Source organism: Tachypleus tridentatus, chromosome 6, assembly GCF_004210375.1.
Source record: "Tachypleus tridentatus isolate NWPU-2018 chromosome 6, ASM421037v1, whole genome shotgun sequence".
Classification (NCBI taxonomy): Eukaryota; Metazoa; Arthropoda; class Merostomata; order Xiphosura; family Limulidae; genus Tachypleus; species Tachypleus tridentatus.
Genome location: NC_134830.1, coordinates 112,220,675 through 112,242,784, shown reverse-complemented (window position 1 = coordinate 112,242,784; position 22,110 = coordinate 112,220,675). Strand labels below are relative to the sequence as shown.

General features: G+C 30.4%; 1 protein-coding gene across 2 annotated transcripts; it reads right to left on the bottom strand.

Annotated features, from left to right (window-relative positions):
- Positions 1-45: 45 nt before the first annotated feature.
- On the bottom strand, positions 46-19,014 carry LOC143253320 (uncharacterized). Of its 2 annotated transcripts, none has more exons than XM_076507009.1 (8): positions 18,879-19,014; positions 16,763-16,839; positions 14,544-14,614; positions 9,154-9,273; positions 7,346-7,430; positions 7,096-7,162; positions 4,041-4,230; positions 46-2,352 (listed from the first exon to the last, which is right to left on the bottom strand). In XM_076507009.1, exons 1-8 carry the CDS (start codon positions 18,892-18,894, stop codon positions 2,259-2,261), a joined length of 720 nt encoding a protein of 239 aa, XP_076363124.1. In that variant the 5' UTR covers positions 18,895-19,014; the 3' UTR covers positions 46-2,258. The 2 variants fall into 2 exon arrangements, with proteins under 2 accessions (XP_076363124.1, XP_076363125.1); XM_076507010.1 differs by having other exon boundaries at positions 2,255-2,393.
- Positions 19,015-22,110: the final 3,096 nt, after the last annotated feature.

Genomic DNA, 22,110 nt, shown 5'->3' with positions numbered 1-22,110 from the left:
TTATCTTAGCACATTCACACAGAAGGAACAGCTTTACCAAAAACATTAATAAAAATAAATATTTATTGAACTTGTGAACTGTACATAGTGTTTAGGGAGAGCAGGGGTTCCCAACCTTTTTTATGCCCCACACCCCTCATAGTAATTATTTATTTAAGAATAAAGGTGAAGGTGGCCAAAACGAATGCTATCTCACACCCCTGGTTGAGATAGAGTAAGCCAAACTAAAACTATTAAACAAAATTTAAAGCCACCCTTTACCATTGTATATCTATCAAGCTTTCTTTTAAACTCTCTCAAATTTACTGCCTCCTTTACATCTGAAGGCATCCAATTCACTAGGCTAACCACCCTGATGTAGCTGAGGACAGATTCTGTCTTGCCACATTCTATAATTCTGGCAGCTAAATGAAATATAAGATGCATCAATATTATCAATTCCTTTTACCATCTTAAACAATTCAATCAGATCCCCTCTAACTCTTGTTTCAAGAGAAAATTTTAAGGATCTTAATCTTTCCTCAACTGACAACCCCTCCAACCTAGGTATCATTTCAGTAACCTTCCTCTGAACTCTTTCCTAAGGTAAGGAACCCAAGAATGAACACAGTATCCCAAATGCAGTCTAACCAGTGATCTGTACAATGAAATTATATCATCTTTAAACTTGTATACAATACTTCTGTAGATACAACCTAAAATCCCATTTGCCATACCTTTAGCAACAGTATGCTGCTTGGATGGCTTAAGAGACTGATCAGTCATTACACCAAGATCCTTTTCTTTCATGACACATTTTTAGGGTTACTCCAATCTAAATTATAACAATACACATCTAATATCTTGCATTTATTATAACTAAAAACCTATCTGCCATTTATATGACCAACTCATTTTGTAAAGCAGCAACATCCAAGATTTTAATATCATTAGCAAATTTAAGTAACTTATTTACAGTTCATTCATTTTGTGTACAAATGACAAAATCCATTCTCTATGCTTAATTTTTATCTTTTGCCTTTTTTTTACTTACCCTACTTCAGTAATTTTAATATATATTTATGAATTAACAATTTTTTTCAATTATAAGATAAAGACCTTGCATATTAATGAAACATTCTATTTTGCTGTTATTCAAATGGAAGTTACTAATGACAAAATAAATCCTAACATCCTGTATTTATAAAGTCAGTGATGTGTAACTTGCATGACTTTTTAACATTGGATTTGCTTTTTCCATTGTCTTGTTACTTCATCTATCAAATATAATACCTCTCTGATCATAATATCCTAAATTATGGATGATAGTCAACTTATAAAGTTAGAATAAGATGTTTACTGGATGTTTATGCTATTTAAATCCACTTAACCTGTGAAATTAGTGTGATGTATTTTGGCTCTTGGAATTACAATTAAGCCCAAAATTCAAACTTTGGTACAACTGATTATATATATATACCAAAGCTTAAGGATAACTAACTACCTTTAAACAGCATACAAATCTCAGAGAACTTGGTCATAAATAAAGTAGCTGTTGTAAAAGCAACATCTACTTTATGTAATATGTCAAACAGTTGGTTTACTGTGTATTAAATAACCTTTCTGCTTAACTGTGATTTAAACATTCTAGACAATAATGACTCCATACCATGGCTGTATTCAGAAGCAGTCTCCTGTTAAATTTTACTTGTGACAGTTGATCTTGGTATTTCAGAGTTGCCATTGAGGCTTTACTGTTTATATATAAAATGACCAGAAACATTACACTTACAACCTCTATCTTTACGGTGTATAACTATTTAAATCTCAGAAATGTGCTGTAATACTAATAAGCATGTTAAACTTCTCATTATTTGTAATAATTAAAGTAAATATTATGTTTTTTGGTTAGATCTTGTAAAATCATCACTAATGCTAATTAAAGCTGTATATGTAATATTGCATTAGCCACATATCTGTGAAAGGAAACATGCCAATTATAAAGATGAATACATAATAATAAATTTTAAACTTAAGAAATACTCAAACTTCCAAATAATGTATTCAGTACATAATAGATAGTTGTCTTACACATCATAACAAACCTTCCAAGGTAACAATGAGTTTACTTTGTAGGATCAGTTAGTTACTTAATGTTCACAATGCATAAGTATTCTAGGTCATCACAAGTGCTCCTTTTTAAAGTTTTTTTGTTTATAAATTAGAATAAACATGTAAATGTTATAAAATATTAATGAAAGTAAGTTACACTTCCCAAATCATTCAGGAAGATCAATAATAAGTTTACTATCGTCAGGACCTGCTTGGAATCCAGCTTTTGGAGATGGTCCCTGAGTTGGAACATCACTTTCACTGGGGGAAGGGAAAAAAAATGTTGTGAGAAACCGGTTTATCTAAAAAAACAAACAAAAAAACTTGAGTGCAACCAGTTTTACATGTAAAATATTACAGTATTTGTATTTAAAATCATGATACAACCTTAGTTTCATTATTGTCTGATGTAATTTTAAATGAGTCAATACTGGTAAACTGGTTTAGCATTTAATGAACTATAGTGCACTATTTTCTCATCAAATATAATCATGTTAAAATTTTCTACATCTACAAATATACCACATTTTGCTAATCTTAAATCTCATGGCTATAATATAAGCTAATATTTTGCTAAGTTTTTGCCAAGAGATTTTAGACTAAGATTCTTTCACACACAGTATCTACTATTCATGTATGTATGTATGTTTAAACCCAAGCTGTAACTGCACATAATTGATGTTAACATTTCTGTTGTTTAACCACCTAATTATAGTTTCAATGATCTAATTAAATATTACGTTGACTGACAAAGTTTTGAATAACTTCAACACATTCTCATGATGAGACATACCAGAAGAGTATAAGAAAAATTATATCAAGTATGAAAACAATTAACTAATTTTGCTATATCTATTTCGATAGTTGGTTTTGTGTTTTTTCTAGTCAAATATTGTTAACTCCCTTCTCAATATTCATTAAATACATTAAGTAATTCAAATATTTTAAAATTGTGATGTCTTTATGTATTTGACAGAAATAATTAATGGCATCAGATTTGTTGGAACTTTAACCCTACATCACTGGAGGAACTTCTCAATACACTTGTAAATATAGACTGTATAGCTTTATATTGCATTACACAATATTAAAAGATTCACATGGAGGGAATATACAGCTAGTTCCACTTGTACTTGTTTATCAGTTTACACTTAATAACAACTAAAACTTTTGTACATTATTAGTTTAAAAATCACATACAGTTAATTTAACCTATTAAAATGGTGTTTGTCAGTTAAGATTTATGCTTATGTGGAAATACGGATAGTCTAAATTAATAGAAATTGAGATAAAATTGCAACATAGGCTAGTAGAGATAGGAGACTAGACCAACAGAAAGAGAATAAAATCTGTATCATGTGTAACAGTCTGTCCTATAACATAATATATACTGATTTATTTGACAGGTAATGCACAAATCCTGAACTTCTTAAAGTTACTTCAAGATAGATTTATCAATATGTAAATGCAAACACCAATTAAAATGTTTGTAGGAATTATGGGACTGTTCTGAATATACAGGTCTTCATTGGTTATTTTTATTTCTGGCTCAAAGTACTATAAAGAGAATTTCACTGTTAAAAGCTTTCATTATAAGAAAGCTTTTTTTTAAAATACATGTAAAAGTCTTAAGAAACACCAGAACTACATTGGTAAGCATATAGTTTATGTTTAGTGTGGTCAGATAGAAAATAGAGTGGAACAAATTAAATAGATCTAAACTAATATTAACTGATGGAAGGGAATAAAAATTTCTAGTTATAGAGTTCTACAATTTAATTATACATATAAAAAAAAGTCTAAAATATCTTTATTTTCACACTGTTACAATATTGATCGCAAAATAAGTTCATAAAATGTATGAAAACATTACGCTTAGATAATACTCCAAGAACAGTGATAATAAATGTTCATCTGTTGTACTGGAAACAGCACTTTCAGTAACTTACTTATCTGGTCCTGTGGGTTCATTGCTAAACAATTCAGCTGGTACTGTGAGTGGAGTCTTTTCTGGGATGAGATCTCTAAGAGATTTTTTGGCCTCAAGATGGCGTTCTATTTCTTCAGCAGTCATATGTCCATCACCTTGAGTGAGAGGTGGGGCATCCTGAACTTCAGGGGGGCGTGCTTGTTGACTGACTAATTAACAATGATGAAAATTACTATAAGTTTGTTGTAATGAGGTACTTCAATATGAACATTAAAGACTTTTCATTTTAATGACTACAATTACAAGTATAAACAACTAACATTATATTTTAGTCAATGTGGTTGAATTATTGTATAATCTTGAAACTGGATACAAGTTATGAAAACAAGCTTATGTCTGAGAATTTCATTTATCATTGAAAAAGGTTTACACAAGAAGAGTAATTTATTTAGTAATTTCTCAAATATTTCACCACAGTGTATTTAACAACTGAAATGGTTTGAATTTGTATAATTTAAATATTTACTTTAAAAATACATATATATCCAATACCCACATATTTGATCTTTACACAAATACAGATTCAAGGATCTACTACAGAGAGAACTAAGTGTAAGCTATAATGTTTCTGAATTTTTTTTTTTTAATTTTATTTATCAATTTTAATTTTGTGCAGTTTTCTCCAAATTAAATATAAAACCATCATGAACTAGCAACTGTTATTTTATCAGCATATTTAACTTTACATATCTCAGGGCTATTTATGTATTGCCCAAAGTATTTTTTTATCATGACAGGTTTACTTGTAAATGCTGTGACATATGAAGTTTTAATAACTGGTAAAGTGTGTCATAATAATAAAGCCATTCAATGTTATTTTACTAAATTATAATCTTCTGATTTAATACTTGATTTTTATGCATTTATGATTTGGTTTAGCATATGTATGCATGTAGAAAACGACAGGTATAAATAAATTCTAACTGTTATAATTACCTAGGTAAGCCTACAGAACCCATTCCTTGGAATTCAATAAAGCAAAATCTAATAAAAATACCTTAGTTGTGGAAAAAGTTGCATCCAAAAAAAGATTGAATATGCAAATTAAAGGAATGAAATCAAAATTGGCAGTCAAACTGGTAACTGCACTTATAATATTGATAAGAATTTTTTAGCACATATTCATTCATTAGTTAGCTAGACCACATTTTTTGTTCTTTGGAGCATAATGGTGGGTAAAATATTATTCAGAACAGACCTACACTTTAAAAACCAACCAGATTCTTTAAAATATATGATGGTAGTTTTCCTCTCTGAAACAGCATTAATTTCTTTTATAGTGATGTCATGGAATCTAGATTAACAGTTTCTTGTCATTACCCATACACTCTCTGTAGAGATGTATCAAGCACCATTATTTACACTAACTGCTTAAGCTAATACCATGTAATGTTAAATGCTCTTCAACTGGGAGGATTTCATAAAATTTAGCAAATTTGTGGTTAAAAGTTGGTAATGAATAATAACTATTCTCTTGTATGATTCCTTCAAAAACTAGAGTTAGAAACTGCTAATCTTGTTTGCTTGACCAAACATACTAATGTATCTGCACATGCTTTACCCAATAGTTTTGCTGTTCTAAATCAGTTGTTTTTAATCCAAATGATAACAACTAAAAATAGTCCACTTTCACTCATAAGTGAAGCTGTAGTAAAACAGACTGATAATTCAAAAGAATTTTTACTTATAGTGCTCAAAAATTTTGGTCAAAAATTGGGCATTTCTTTATTGAATTACTTTGCTTGTGTATCCTATGTTTAGACCAAATTTGATAAAAAATCCATTAGAGTATGTTTTTCTATTAAGTAAAGTTTTCAATACTCTCAGTGTAAAGAAATAACACACACACAAAAATGAAAAACATTCAGTCAAAATTGGAACTTTTATGTATAGTGAACTTCTTAACTGATTGGCTTGAAAGTTTGATATATGAAGTAAGGATCCAATAGAACGGACTCACCGAAAATATGTTATAGTTTGAACTAGCAGAATTCAAGCTACAAAAGTGGGAAATCTCTAAACTACCACTCCTGTTAATAACAACTATGTCCTAGAGTTGCTTTGGCTGCAGGACACTCTATGATGTATGTTGATAGACACAAAAATGTGTGGTTTCAGTTTTAAAGATATAACACTACTTAGCTTAAATAGCTAAGAGTTTATAACAGTCACTTCAAGATGAGTATTCTTACACTATCATTTGAGTAATCACTCACTATATGATGTGAGGCTGCCTGTTTCTTTATTGAACGATACTCAATTGTAGCTAAAAGTTGTTTATGTTACAGTATAACCTAAAACAATTTATAAATGTTCACTTCAATATGTTATTTTTACAGTAACATATATATTACTTTTAACTGTGACAGTTAAAGCTACTGATGCACTTTTTTTGTATAGTGTAAGAAAAAGAAACCAGGATAGCCAGCATTAGACGGAAACTGTGAGCTGGTCTTCTTATTTAACCCATTTTTACCTTGTTTCTTTGTCTTATTTCAGGTTTTGGAATTTTGAACACTGAAAAACATGGAATTTCAAATTATTATGGCACATCCATGTAACTAAAAGCTAACAAAGTTCTAGCCTTTATCAAATACAATACTGAATAGCTACTCTATCAACAGCATATTACCTACAGGTGTACATGGACAAATGTGTTATTATGTAACAAACATTGTTCTGACTAGTAAGCATAACAGCAGGTAAGAATGACACAAGTTAGTTTGTATAACACACATATCTGAATTTACTTGCTACACCAGCAAGGTAACACTATCACATGCACCTGATAACTAAGCTGATAGTGTCAAACTTTCCACATAATTTGTGATAATATCAGTAATACTTTGGATATAAGTAGTTTTTTGGTTTTTTTATCGGTGCAATGTGGAGTTAAGTGGGAAAGAGAGTAACACTGATATATGCTGTATGCAAAACATAAGAAAATTGATATAACTGATCTATAATTTTGTAAAAATATAGAGAAAAATGGTATCAGGTTCACAAACAGGTACCTGGTTTGGGTTGAGGGGGTTTCCGAGAAGCTTTCTTCTTTTTGGAAGCAAAGGAATCACCTGAAGTCTTCAAAGAAAAAAAAAGAAAAAAAGGCTCACTCCCTTTTTTGAAAGTGTAATAGCTTTGATTTAAAGCTATTCTTAGTTGTATGCTTTTTCAAATAGAAAAATGTCTTATGATAAAATAATGTTTATTAACTAACAATTTTCTCAGTAATAAAGTAACAGAATTTCTTATTTGAAAACTCACAGATGTTGTAGTAGATGTGACCATTCCTTCAATTGAAGAAGAAACTGTTTGTGCTTCTGTGCTTGGAACAGGCTGAGACTTCCTCCTAAATTGATAAAAACAACAACAAACATCTCTTTGAATGATTTTTCTAACTCTTAATATAAAACTTCCTACAATTTTAGGAAACAAAACCCATGAGTACAAAAAATAGTGTCACTGATGAAATGTTACTTTCTTCTCATGTCATTCCCAACACAACTTTTTATTATCACAGTAGAATGTAACATGAAGCACACTTTGATTTTATATTAAAACTTGTTCTCTTAAACAAAAACATACTACAGTGCATTAAGGTCAAGCCTAATATTCTGTTTAGTGCTTTAATAAACATGGGTTAAAATTCCCAACAAAGCCTGAAGGTCAAACAATGTACTATGAATCAAATTTGCACCATAGCTTGTCACAGTGTGGTAAAACCAAATTATATTGATAATTCTGAAATACTAGGAAGTTACTAAATGCACAAGTTCTGTAGTTTTGTTAATAAGATCCTAAATTCCTCAAAGTAAATCCTATTAAACTCACAAAAGAGTATGAAAATATTTCCCTTCCTTTAACAATATTTATACAAAAGTAGTGAGTGTGTTTGGAAAGTTTGCAGACTATTCTACTTATCTTTAAACTGATATATTCAGAATATAATATGCTTATTAATTTACTGTCATATACATTTTAATAATCACTTGTTTGGCACAATGTTTAAATGAAAATACCAATAAATGTTAGATAGGAATTTTATCTCCTTAATTCATTTGCACTTACTCAGGTCACTTATCACACTGAACAGTTATGTCATCTTTCATGAAATGCCTGTCAAGTGTGGTGATGCAGATCTAAGAACATCTGCACACAAAGGAATATTTTTCTTGTGCTTTGACAGAAGGTTACTATTTGAAAGCAAATACAATTTTTAGTCATGATTATCTTATCAAAGCATGAAAATAACCCAAACAAATATAATTCTGGTTTTAATGCTCTCATCTTTTATATACCATTTCAAGTTTGACTTTCAAACACTTCCAAAATAAACAGACCATTTGTTTTTATCTTAGACCTTACACAGTGATATACTTTACTTTAAAATGTATGTAATAACTCTCTCACTGTTACATGGCATGCTATATAACCTTTCTTCCCACTTTAAAAAGTCTAATATTATCTATGTGCACATTTGAAATTTAGTACCATCATGAAGAAAAAGTATCCCATTTCAAACCCAAAAATTTACCAATTTCAAGTTTCGGATAAGTTGTAAAATATTAAAACTCTTTTTATCTTTTTTAGCGTGAATCTGTAAATAAATCTGGCACTGAGAAGGTTGTTTATCTATATATATGTGGTAATGAACCAGTTAAAAGAAAGAAAATACTTTAAATAGTTTATTATATTCAAACAACACATCCAAATACAAGAAATTTCTTACTTAAAAATAGTAAACTATAGCATTTTTGTTAAGTACAATGGGAACTAAATTTAAAAATCCTATGGTAAAAGATATGAAGTAATCTTGTTTAATACATCAAAAGCTCACAGCTCACAATTTTGAAACTTCAGGGTTATAGTGCTTTTTAGAACATAAACATGAAATCAACCATAAGCAAATATGTTCATTAAATACACTACATACAAAAATGAAACAGAAAAAAATGCATTTTTTTTTCAACTGTGAACTTCAAGGAAAATGCTATTTATGTTAGAAATATTAACATATTAATAAAACAACAAAATGTTATTATTTACAAAATTTCTTTATATTCTAAACTTACTTCTTTGTTGGGAGGTGATCTCCCTTTTGTTCAACTTCACTATCACTTGAAACAGTTGCTTCTGAGTCACTTGATGATGATTCTACCTTCTCATGTTCAAGTAGGCGATCTAAAAGGAAGCTGACAGAAAACATTTATTTAGACAATACTTAAACAAAGGTGAAATAAAATGTAAAGGAATGCATCATAATTCAGTTTAATAGGTTTGGTTATCTAATGTTTCTCATATTACATAATAATTGTCCTTTAAAGCATCAGTTTAAACAAAGAATGCTGGAAATTCAATATAAAGTTAATGTCAAGACTGCAAGTTTTTTGTGTTTCTTTAGCATTATCCTTCATTTTGCATTTTTAAGTGGCACTTCACAGAAACATTTGCCTTGCACCATCCACCTAGTAAGGTCTAGTATTGTTATTTGTATCGGGAGTGAACTGTGGGTAAGATTGGCATTTGTAATGCAAAATTTAAGAGGAATTTGAGGATAAAAACTCTACAATCTAAAATGACTTTTGTACAGTTGTTTTATTACAGAAAAAAAAACATATAGAAGATGACTAGTGTAGTACAGAAGAACATTTACAATAAACTGAAACTTGAAATATTTCAATTTAGCCCTCTTAATACTTATACTTTTTATACAATTGTGATCTTAGACTGGAAAACACATTAATATTTATTATAGTGAATCAAAATGTTAAAATTTAACTTTAAATTCAGTAAACAAATTCAATTAACTACCATTCAATAATATAAACATGTTAAGATAATAATTACATTTTTTTACCCTTTAAAATGGCCTACACACACAAGAGTTAGTGTTATAGATATGGTAGAACCTTGTTTTTTAGATTTATGTTATCTTTGATTTGAATTTTATTGTGGGAGAATGGTACCTAATAACTTTTCATTTACCTAAGTTTTACCAGAAGAGTTAGCCTACAAAATTTTAACAATTAAGAACTTGATTAATGAACATTTTTCAAATATAATTTGTAAATGTTAATACAAAATCCAATAATGTAGAAGGAAAAAATATATACCAGTTTTTAACTAACAAAATAAATCCAAAACCTGAGAGATTACTGTACAGTATCTCATATGTATTTAGTGTTATACATTAACTTTAAGCCTCTAGCCCATTAAGGATAGTGTTATAATCACTAGTCCAAGGCTAGTATGAGAGAAAGTTTTGCTAATAAAACAAGATGTACACAAATCATGAAGATTTGTTCTTACTACTATTTGTTCAATTTCAAAACTAATTTATAAATATTGTGAAACCCAAGACTGTTGTTGCTTCCTTGGAAGTAATTAAACAATCACTGCTAAATCAAATACAACAGTAATCTGAATGAAAAACTTCAACAACTTGGTATAAATTAGTATGTGTTAAAATTGCAGACAACCATGTCATAAGAAAAAAAACCCTTCAAAAAATGCATTGTGTATTGACCACAATTAAAACTAAAAACAAAGTCTATGCAGTTGAAAAGTAAAATTAGAGAGTGATATTCTAATTGAACTATTTTTTCTTATACAGCTTCTTTGTATTTTGTCAACTACAAATATATCTATAAAATTATTATGGTAAAATATAAATATCATATATATACAAAAACGGCTCGTTTGGGTTGAGAAAATATTTTACATAGAAGAGCGAACAAGTTTCGACCTTCTTCGGTCATCATCAGGTTCACAAAGAAAGAGGTAACTGACAGGAAGCTGACCACATGTTTGAAAAGGGTTGTGTAACTGAGTGTGGGAATGTAGAGGGCAGTATTAGATGTTTCAATATATAATTTTATTTATTTTATTATATTAATATAGGTATAAAGGCGTTCCTTTATATTGGTTTATTTTGGGTTTAAGTTGTTGTATAAGTAAGGCTTCTTTAATTTTGTGCTTGTTTATGTTTATTTCTTTATTTAGTATTTTAGTGTTTTCTATGGTTATGTTGTGTTTATTTGACTTGCAGTGTTCAAAATCATGTGAAGGTGACTTTTCATGTTCTTAGAATCTGGTTTCCATTTTTCTACTTGTTTCTCCAATATAGAAGTCGTGGCAGTTATCACATTGTATTTTATAAATAATGTTGGTGTGGTGTTTGTCAGTGTAGTTTTTACATAGTATAGACCTCAGTTTTGTGCCTGGTTTTTGAATAAATTTGGTATTAACTGGAATGTCATATTTTGTTACTAGTTTTTGCCAAATGTTGGTTATTTGTCTGCTGTTGTCAGGAATATAAGGTATACAGCAGTATATGGTTTCGTGATTTTTTGATTTGTGAGATATATTTACTTTTGTTGGTTGCTTTTGCTTTCTGTCTAGGTGTGTGCGTATAATGTTTTCTACGGCTTGTGGAGGAAACTTATTGATGTTGATGAAGTATTGTTTTATTTTCTCTAATTCATCGTTAATTTTATCTGGTAAGCATAGTTTTCCAAACATTATCCAAAATTTACAGAAAAAACTACTTAAAGCCATGTTGAACACGAAATACAAAGAACTACATGACTTACAAAAACAAAAAATGAACCTAGACCATCAACTGGCATGCTGCATTAAACCAGAGATTTATGGACTTATACATCGAAACATAAACCAAATCAATACTAAGAACGACAAAGACATAAAGATCTGCCTCAAGAAAAAACTAGAAAAACTAAGATGCAAACAACAGAAAAAACACCAACACGACAAACCGTTGACTAACCGCATAATTAACAGATCCGACCGACAATTAAACACAGACGAGATACATCTACTTAACAAAGGACTCAACATCGCAATAGCACCTAGGTACATTCCAACCATAGAAATCAAAACATGTTTAGAAGATCTAGCTAAAGACTTGTGATACTTTCTACAGAGAAGAAAAACAAGGAAACAACCAAAAACAACCAACAGAAAGAAGACAACTTAGATAATTTTATTGACATCCAACAGCCAAACTTCCCAGGTAAAATTACAAATTTATATTTTCCAGAAACACCTAAAAACAACATCTTAAACGATTTTTTCAAAGAATTTTCTCACAAAACCATCGACATAATTTCACAAAACAGAAAACTAAAAAACAACCTTACAAAAAGAGACATTAATTCCATTAAAAACCTAAAACAAGACAAAAACATAAAAATTCTAAAAGAAGATAAAGGTAACGCTATAGTCATAATGAACACGAATGAATACATCCAAAAAATGAAGAACATCCTATCAGACACGAACAAATTTAAACCAATACACACAAATCCAACAAAGACACACGAGACGCAACTGAACAAATTACTACTAAAAATGAAAAAAGCCAACACAATTTCACAAACACTTTATTCCTACCTACGTAAAACCGACTCATGCACACCACAAATATACGGCATCCCCAAACCTCATAAACCAGATTGTCCATTACGACAATCTTGGTAAATGCATAGTATGGGCATTCTCCAAATATGTAACATCAGCCAGCTCATTCATCAAAGACTCTTTTAATTTCAAGTCTAATTTAAATCAACTTAATCATAAAGCCTTAATGGCCAGTTTCGATGTTATATCCCTCTTTACAGAAGTTCCAACCACTGAAGCCTGCAAGATAGCCTTAGAACTCTATATCCGAGACCCTAACCCAACTACAGACATTCCCAGCAACCAATTAGCAACTCTCATAGAATCCACCACGATAAAGACAAACCATGTTCAACAACCACAACTATATACAAACAAATGGCCTAAGCATGGGCAACCCAGTATCACCAGTTCTAGCCAATATTTTTATGACACAAGTTGAAACACAAGCAATTAACAAAGCATTACATCCACCACTGTACTGGTACAGATATGTAGATGACACGGTTGCAGGATTCAAATCTACAGAACACATACTTAATTTTTTCAATCACATTAACTCTATACATCCCAACATTAACTTCACACGTGAACAGGAAGAAAGCAATCAAATATCATTTCTTAACCTCAAAATTACAAGAACCGATACACAATTCAAAACAGAAATCCACCGAAAAATCACCCATACTGGACTATACATTCCTTGGGACTCAACACATGAAACAAAACAAAAACTCAACATACTAAGAAACCAAATAAACACAGCCATAAAACCATGCTCACCAGATAAAATTAATGATGAATTAGACAAAATAAAACAATACTTCATCAACATCAATAAGTTTCCTCCACAAACCGTAGAAAACATTATACGCACACACCTAGACAGAAAGCAAAATCAACCAACAAAAGTAAATATATCTCATGATTCAAAAAATCACGAAACCATATACTGCTGCATACCATATATTCCTGACATCAGCAGACAAATAACCAACATTTGGCAAAAACTAGTAACAAAATATGACATTCCAGTTAATACCAAATTTATTCAAAAACCAGGCACAAAATTGAGGTCTATACTATGAAAAAACTACACTGACAAACACCACACCAACATTATTTATAAAATACAATGTGATAAATGCCACGACTTCTATATTGGAGAAACAAGTAGAAAAATAGAAACCAAATTTAAAGAACATAAAAAGTCACCTTCACATGTTTTTGAACACTGCAAGTCAAATAAACACAACATAACCATAGAAAACACTAAATAAAGAAATAAACATAAACAAGCACAAAATTAAAGAAGCCTTACTTATACAACAACTTAAACCTAAAATAAACCAATATAAAGGAATGCCTTTATACCTATATTAATATAATAAAATAAATAAAATTATATATTCAAACATCTAACATTGCCCTCTATATTCCGACACTCAGTTACACAACCCTTTTCAAACATGTGGTCAGCTTCCGGTCAGTTACCTCTTTCTTTGTGAACCTGACGATGACCGAAGAAGGTCGAAACATTGTTCGCTTTTCTATGTAAAAAATTTTCTCAACCCAAACAAGTCGTTTTTGCATATATATTTCTTTACAAGTGGGTTTTCTCGACATCACTGATTATAAGTATCATAAATACTTACTATACAATACTTAATGTTAGCTTAATTAACAGTATTGGTTAAACTGTTTATTAAATCTAATTACTTTTAAAGTTTTTAGTTTTATTTCTTCTTATTGTACATTTTATTATAGGGATTCTTTTGAATTGTTAGCTTAATATATGTATTTAGGACTAACTTAAATCATTTAAGCTGGATGAACTTTGTAAAATATTACTGGGATTACTGGCCAAAAATATTCTTAACAGTAAGGATGCCAAACACATGAAGCAATCAATGCATTATAATCTTTATAAGTATAAATCTCAGAAAAATATATTTAATTTGACATTCTCATAATCAGTTGACATTCTAGTTTCACTCTACATTGGTAACTTGCTTAATATTAATACATGGATGCACAAATTTACCTTTTGTCCCTTGAAACTTTGAGAAGTTTTCTTTGAGCTTTCCTTAATTCTTCTTGAAAACATTCATTTTCCTTTAAAAAAAAAACAAACACATTTAACTTGAATTGTTTGTAAGTGTCATAAAAATCAAATATCACAAAATGTATTTGGAATTCAACAAATTTTAAGGAAGAAAAAATTCAGTAGCACAATTATAGTGTATTAAAAAATCAAAGCATGAAAAATAACCATGAAAATATGAGATAAATATTTTTATAAGTTGTGTGACAATAACTTTATGTACATAACAGAGTTTGGAAGAAGAGCGAATTAAAAAGATGACCGGTAGGCAGTGGTATCAACTCTACCCATCAGACCAATGATCACGAGTTTTTTAAACTGTCCAATTCTCTGCTTATGGAAAATTTACTATTTTTAAGTGGGGGCAACATATGTATATTACACTCATTTAAAAATAATTAAGTTTTGATTAATTAAGTCAATACAAAAACATGCATATATAATCATTATTAACTCTTTTCTGTTATTAAAACTGGATGCTGTTAAACCATGAGCATACTCTTCCAAAATGTCTGTTATGGTTTTGAATCAACATAACATTACATTCTATTTTAAAAACTCACAGCTATAGCAAGTTAAACTAAGCATACTTAAATCAAATATAAACAGTATTTTAACTAATGGCATTCTAAAGATTACATTTGATTCCACTGTCAACACTGTTGTACTTACTTGAAAAATCAATCTTCTTATGGATGATCTATTTGAATGATAAATTAAAAATGTTGAAATATAAATTTGATTGTTAAAGGTAACAAGATTCAAATGTTGGAAGCCCAGATTTAAACTCCTTCTTTCAAAAAATACATTTTTGGCCAGTTATAAACTTTGGAATGATATGTCTAATGTGTTGGATATTCTGCAGTTTGAATTTTTTTGAAAATGTTTCTTGAATAAGTATGGCACATGGATGTGATGAAAGACAATTTGATGCCTGTTATAAAAAAAGGGGTGATCTCATTAGGGCAGAAAATATTTTGTTATCTTGCCTTTTCTCATATTTGTGTTTTAAGAACTGTTTGAAATACACATCTAAATACAAATCAGGTTTACCTTTTACATCTAACAATAAGTCTATGAATAGCACAAGCTAATGAACTAGGCTCTGGCATTGTTGCCACACTTAACAAATCTATTAGTAGTTTTCTGGATAACTTATTTAGAAAAATATTTGAACTTTGATGCTAGTAATACGCAACATCTATACACTTTCTTATTTACATTGGGCCATCTTAAGTAACTTCAACTACCATGATTTCCTAATTTTCAGTTCCACTAGAAACTCACAATGAAATACAGGGTGTTCGGAAAGTCACTGTGCACTTGTATATTTATTAACAGACGTTTCAATATAGAATACAGGAGGTAAATATGAAATGACAATTATAAACAATGTTGAAAGTGACCCCCATTGGCATCAATACAGGCCTGGATCCTTCTTATTTTGTTTCTAAACATCGCTATCAGTTGCTGACTTGAAACAGACTGAATAAAATATGATTACAAAACTGCACAGTGACTTTCCAAACACCCTTTACATGTGCATTCTTTACCACTACAAAAAAAGGGATTTAAAAAAACCTTAAAATATTAAAGTTTAACACAGTACTACCAAACTTCATTAACTTAACTCCTCGCTGTTATCTTAAAATTAAACTTTGATTATATCTCAAGGTCAACATACTTCACTATTTTAAAAGTTGTTTATAAAACTTTGTGAAACTAAGAAATATTATGTTCAACTCTTTCAGATCAAAGGTGACAAGAATATATCCCTAAAACAATAGATTAGATCTCTTATACTGGAAAAGTGATGCCACATGTTTGATTAAAAAAAACAACAAAAGGTGGTAAAATGTTCACTGACACATTTCAACTGATCTAGATTTAACAGGCAAATCTGTTTAAACTTAAATAAAGTATAACAATAAAAACATAGATCACATGTAAAAAAAAAGGAAGTATAGTATTTCCAGTATTCTTTTTCTAAGTAATGGCCTTTTTGGCTTTCATTCATAATTAATGTATCTTTGGCAGTTAAGTCATTCCATGTCCAATATCAGCAACCATCAATATTCATGTATTCAAAAATTATCGATCATATAAATAACAGTGACTTTTCTTTACTCTCTTGAACTTTCATCAACCCAAATACTTACATAAATTAAAAATTTAAATTTCCTTTTCAGAGTTCTGTATTTCTGTCGATAATCAACTGCATCATTCTTTGATTCTTCTGTAAACAAATGATATCTCACTGAAAGTTACTTACAAAAAAAAAACACTTTTCATCAGCTATATAAATCATTTTAAATAATAAATCTAGAATACGATTTTTGCTGTTTTAATACACAAACTTTCAGCTAACTTCTTTAAACAAAATTTTACACACAAAAGAAACACTTTCTTAATAGTATGTTGTTGTTTTTTTCACAGCCACAATACTTACACATCTACACATATAATAATAGTTCTGTAGATACATTTTTATTTCAAGTGGGTTTCTCATCATCAAGAATGATTGCTCTGTGCAACTGGAAAAGCCTCTGATAATTGAAAATAATTTTACTTCCACCCACAAGTATGTTAAGTATTAGTGTTACCACACCTGGATTTGGTAAAAAGAAAAAAGAAAGTTTAAATAAAAAATTCAACACTTTAATAAATTATATAACAATGAATATAAAAATAGTTGCAACAAACAGTAAATGTCTTACTATTTAATACATGTATTTACTTAAAAATATCATTCAAATACAAAACAGCTTTTCTAAATGTTTTATATTCAGTATATAAAATGTAAAACAAGTCCACTAATTGGAACTTTTTCCAAAGAAGTTCATGAAAGTTATAAAAATTAATTTACACTCTGGATCAAAAAGAACCACTACACAGAATTTCCTTCAAAATATCATTACAAGTTTTATATTTAACAATTCAGTACTTTAACAACAAAAACTTCAAGTTATAGATTTGATTTTATTCAAATCTATAATTATCCATGAAATGACCACTTGGTAAGAAACTATATTAATTAATCCTTGGCTCTTTGATTTGAAGATTATCAAAAACATTTTACTGCAATCTCTCTCATTTAATGATTAAGAAGGTATAGTGGTAGTATTTTGGTGAGATTATTTTTATATTTCCTGAAAAATTTTACTCAAATCTTACTATTAACATTTGAGCATTCATTTACACTTCAAAAAATTTAAATAATCTAATAAATTAAAATTTACCAGTGCTTTCTCATGCTGTTAGTAAATTACACAAAAAAAATGATGGTATTAAATTGATTACATATGAGGTGGTTGAACGAAATACAGTAGTAGTTATGTAATACTGTAGTACAAGAAACAATTTACAATTGTTATAATTCAGTAATGTTTGGCTTGGTGAAATAAACACTATTTAAACAAGCTCATTATAACATTTACTTTCCTAGTCTGCCTGAAACTTGAGAAAGTGTACTGTATATTATATTGTAGTGTCAAAGAAATTGTTTAACATTAAATTTCAAGCAGTTTTTTAGACCACAAAATATTACAAATAGCCTATTTTAATGTTAATATGCGTTCAGACAGCCTAGACTCAAGCCTTGAAGTTCAAGGTTGAATTATCAAAACATTTGAAAACAGATTACTTGTGACACTTGAATGGAAGTTAACTTAATAGCATCACAATAGCAGCAATAACTGTTATTGCTTGCCCTATTAATACACCATTTAAAAAGGTGTCACAGAGATTCCATTCTCACTGATATTGCTGACCAAACCCCAAAATAATTATGTAGGCTTAATTTTACTCTTTATCTACACATTCCACTGATACCAATGATCTCCTACATGTTAAAGTCCTCAGGTTATGACCTTACTGTTGAACCAAATACAATAATTGTATAATGTAGTTAGACATTTAAATACAATCATGACTTATAATATTTATCTCCAGAATGATATAAATCGTAATTCTATTTATGGTTAAAGAAATGTTACGTTATAAATTCGAATTTGCCTTAAATAAGGATAAGATTAATTTTTATCTACTTGTCTTTATCACAAAGGAAATGGTAATACTATACTAACGACAGCAACTTTGCTTCTTAGTCTTGCTTTTAGTACTTTACACTTTCATTTTCACTTCTAGGGAAACGCAAGTCTTTGCTCATACAAATTAGACCTGTTTAGTAAATTAGAATTTATAATATTATTAATGCAAACAATTTAAACGTGTATGGTGTTAAAATAGTATCTAAGACAAATTGTTTCAAATTACCTGCAACAGGCATCATGAACACGCTCAGTCACGTGTTAGATGTTTTAAATTAAAACACTGGATAAATTCCAACTAGTCGTTAGGCGGCCATGTTACTTGTTTATTCAGTTATTGCTATTGACAAGCTAAGTTCCTGATTTTGATTCATTGTTGACAGGTTATTAGATACCACTCTTTATTATTAATACTTACACACACAAAATAAATAAGTAAATATAACATTTTTGTTTCTCTTCATTAATTTACTTTTTAAAGAGAATTCGTGAGAGAAATTAAAATTTGGAAATCTTGTTTCTGCATCATGTTGTGTAGTCAGTTCTAAATAAAGTAGGTTTAACATTCTTTAGAGCAAACAAGAGAAATATACTTCATTTAAAACCGTCGATTAGTAGCTAATATGCGCAGATAGCCCTTGTGTAGCTTTGCGTGAAATTAAAAAAGACATAACAACAAACAGTACCTAATATTAATACACAAAGCCCCCAGTAGTACAGGGGCAAGTCTACGAATTTACAACTCTAAAATCAGGAGTTCGTGTCTCCTCGGTGGGCTCAGCAGATAGCCCGATGTGGCTTTGCCATAAGAAAACACAAACACATTAATATAAAAAACTATTTAAATAAATAATTAATATATTATGTTAGCTGACATAAAATCTGAAATTCATCAACATAAACAACATCAATAAAATTAACTTAATATTCGTATAAATTTAATATTTTTGGTACTCTAGTATTAAAACATGGTATAGATGAAACGAACTGATTGATGTTCTTTCAGATCTCTATTCGCTGTAAACTGGTAATTGTCTTACTTCGATCAGACTGGTCTGGAGATGTGACGTCAGTAATAGTTTGTTCAATGTTCTCATGAGTATGAGTCGTTTGATCAACTATGTAATCCAGTTGGCTAGCAGCAATGTGGAAAAACACTGCAGAGGAAGGGAAGCTTTGGTTTATAACCCCCCCCCCATACCATCTTCAAAACTAGCATAATCATTCTGCCTAGTCTAAGCAGGTTTACCAACCAGTTTCACATGCCACAACAGATCAGTATATCTACAAAATTCCTTCTTATCATCACCGATGACAACAAAACAAATAAAAGTGCATGCGTCCAGGCTAGGAACGAATAATTCTTCTAGTCTATTTCTTTGCTTTGCTTGCCTAAAATCATACATCCACACAACATCTCCAGCAACAAAAAAATCTGTCTATTTCATAATGGTTGACTTGTTGGCTGTGTTGCTTATCTCTAATGTGTTCCTTTAAAGAAAACTTTATTAATTCCAGTTGACTGACTACCATAGTGCTCTGAGGCACCAATATGAAAGAACTCAAGAAACAATTTATTGATTCATCAGTACTAGCTCTTAAACTAGTTGAAAAAGCACGAGACAGGTCTGAAGTTCAAATCCTGAAAAAAATATGTAACATAAAAATAAATAAATAAATGGGAAATTTTCACACCTTCGTCCCTCATTAGGACAACTGCTAAAATCCAATATTCGTGGTGGTCACAGCAAATAGCCCAAAGTGGCTTTGCTTCAAAACAAAAACAAAAAAGCATAAAATTATATAATATCTACAGAAATGAGAGATCTGTAGATCTACTGTACAATAAGACAGGTTCGTCAATCTTTTATAGATGAAATAAAAGAGAAGGCATAGAATTTGGTTGTTTGTTTGTTTGTTTTGAAATTTCGCACAAAGCTACTCGAGGGCTATCTGTGCTAGCCGTCCCTAATTTAGCAGTGTAAGACTAGAGGGAAGGCAGCTAGTCATCACCACCCACCGCCAAACTCTTGGGCTACTCTTTTACCAACGAATAGTGGGATTAACGGTCACATTATAACGCCCCCAAGGCTGAAAGGCGAACATGTTTGGCGCGACAGGGATGCGAACCCGCGACCCTCAGATTACGAGTCGCACGCCTTAACACGCTTGGCCATGCCGGGCCCGAAGGCACAGAGTTGAATTAAAATAAACATAAAGATGTATAAAGATATCACCAAATGAAAGGACTACTGTAGAACACCGAAGTTACAGAGTAATTGTTTAATTTATAATAGGCTGTTTTTAAGTAAATAAAATAATTAAAGAGACCAACATTCGCAGAAGAATGCAACATGTCTCCGTCACGTAATCTCAACCTGATCAATATTAAAACCGTAAAAACTGAGAAGAATACAGAGAAACTAAAATTGCCTATATCACTACTTGGAACCAGCAAGAAGGTATGTTTATGTCTTATCCCACGTATATTGGTTGATATACTCGTACACGTGAATAGTTCACATAAAACCCAAATTTTCTGTCCTCGCTGAAAGAACTAAACAAAATACAAAACTTCAAAATCTGCTAACTTTGTTTATGACCTGTAGAAATTTATGTTTGTACAAAATCCCATGTAAATAGGCTGAAATACGGCAAAGCAACTGTCAATTTGTTTGTTTTTGAATTTCGCACAAAGCTACTCGAGGGCTATATGTGCTAGCCGTCCCTAATTTAGCAGTATAAGACTAGCGGGAAGGCAGCTAGTCATCACCACCCACCGCCAAGTCTTGGGCTATTCTTTTACCAACGAATAGTGGGATTGACCGTTACGTTATATCGCTCCCACGGCTGGGAGGGCGAACATGTTTGGCGCGACGGGGATGCGAACCCGCGACCCACAGACTACGAGTCGCACGCCTTAACACGCTTGGCCATGCCGGGCCCAGTAACTGTTAAAAAAAAAATCTTACAATTACGCTTTTGGTATCATATTCATTTCCCTATAGTTAATAAGAATGAGAAGCCCACCATTTTTGTTTGTCAATGTGTAGAACCCATAGAAAATTATCTTTGTAGCTAATCCCATGTAAATAGATCAAAATACGGCTGAGTAATTAATTACGTCAAACCTAAAAAATATGCTCTGACCCCTTAAAAAATTATAATAATGTGCAAGCCTCACTTTGTGTATGTCAATATGTTGGGCGTGTCAAGTTGATATTTGAGTTGCTATAAATTTCATTTCATATCATCCTTAAAAATATCTCAATAATAAAAGAAACGTTTCTGGGTGTACTGAACTAATGTTATAACCATACCATGTTTCGAGTTTATTCGCCAAGAAATAAGAGAATGAAATGTGTTTGAAAGAAGAAGAAGAAATAATAGTATAATGAAATAAGAAAGCTAAATACACATGATCAGAAGTCAGTGGAGAACACGAAATAACTATTCTT

What these genes read in the sequence shown, in the direction of transcription:
- LOC143253320 (XM_076507009.1), bottom strand. An exon ending in AAAGTTTCAAGGGACAAAAG is followed by an intron (nt 9,274 to 14,543) that starts GTAAATTTGTGC and finishes GTTTTCTGTCAG; the next exon opens with CTTCCTTTTAGATCGCCTAC. An exon ending in ACCCCCTCAACCCAAACCAG is followed by an intron (nt 4,231 to 7,095) that starts GTACCTGTTTGT and finishes ATTGTTAATTAG; the next exon opens with TCAGTCAACAAGCACGCCCC.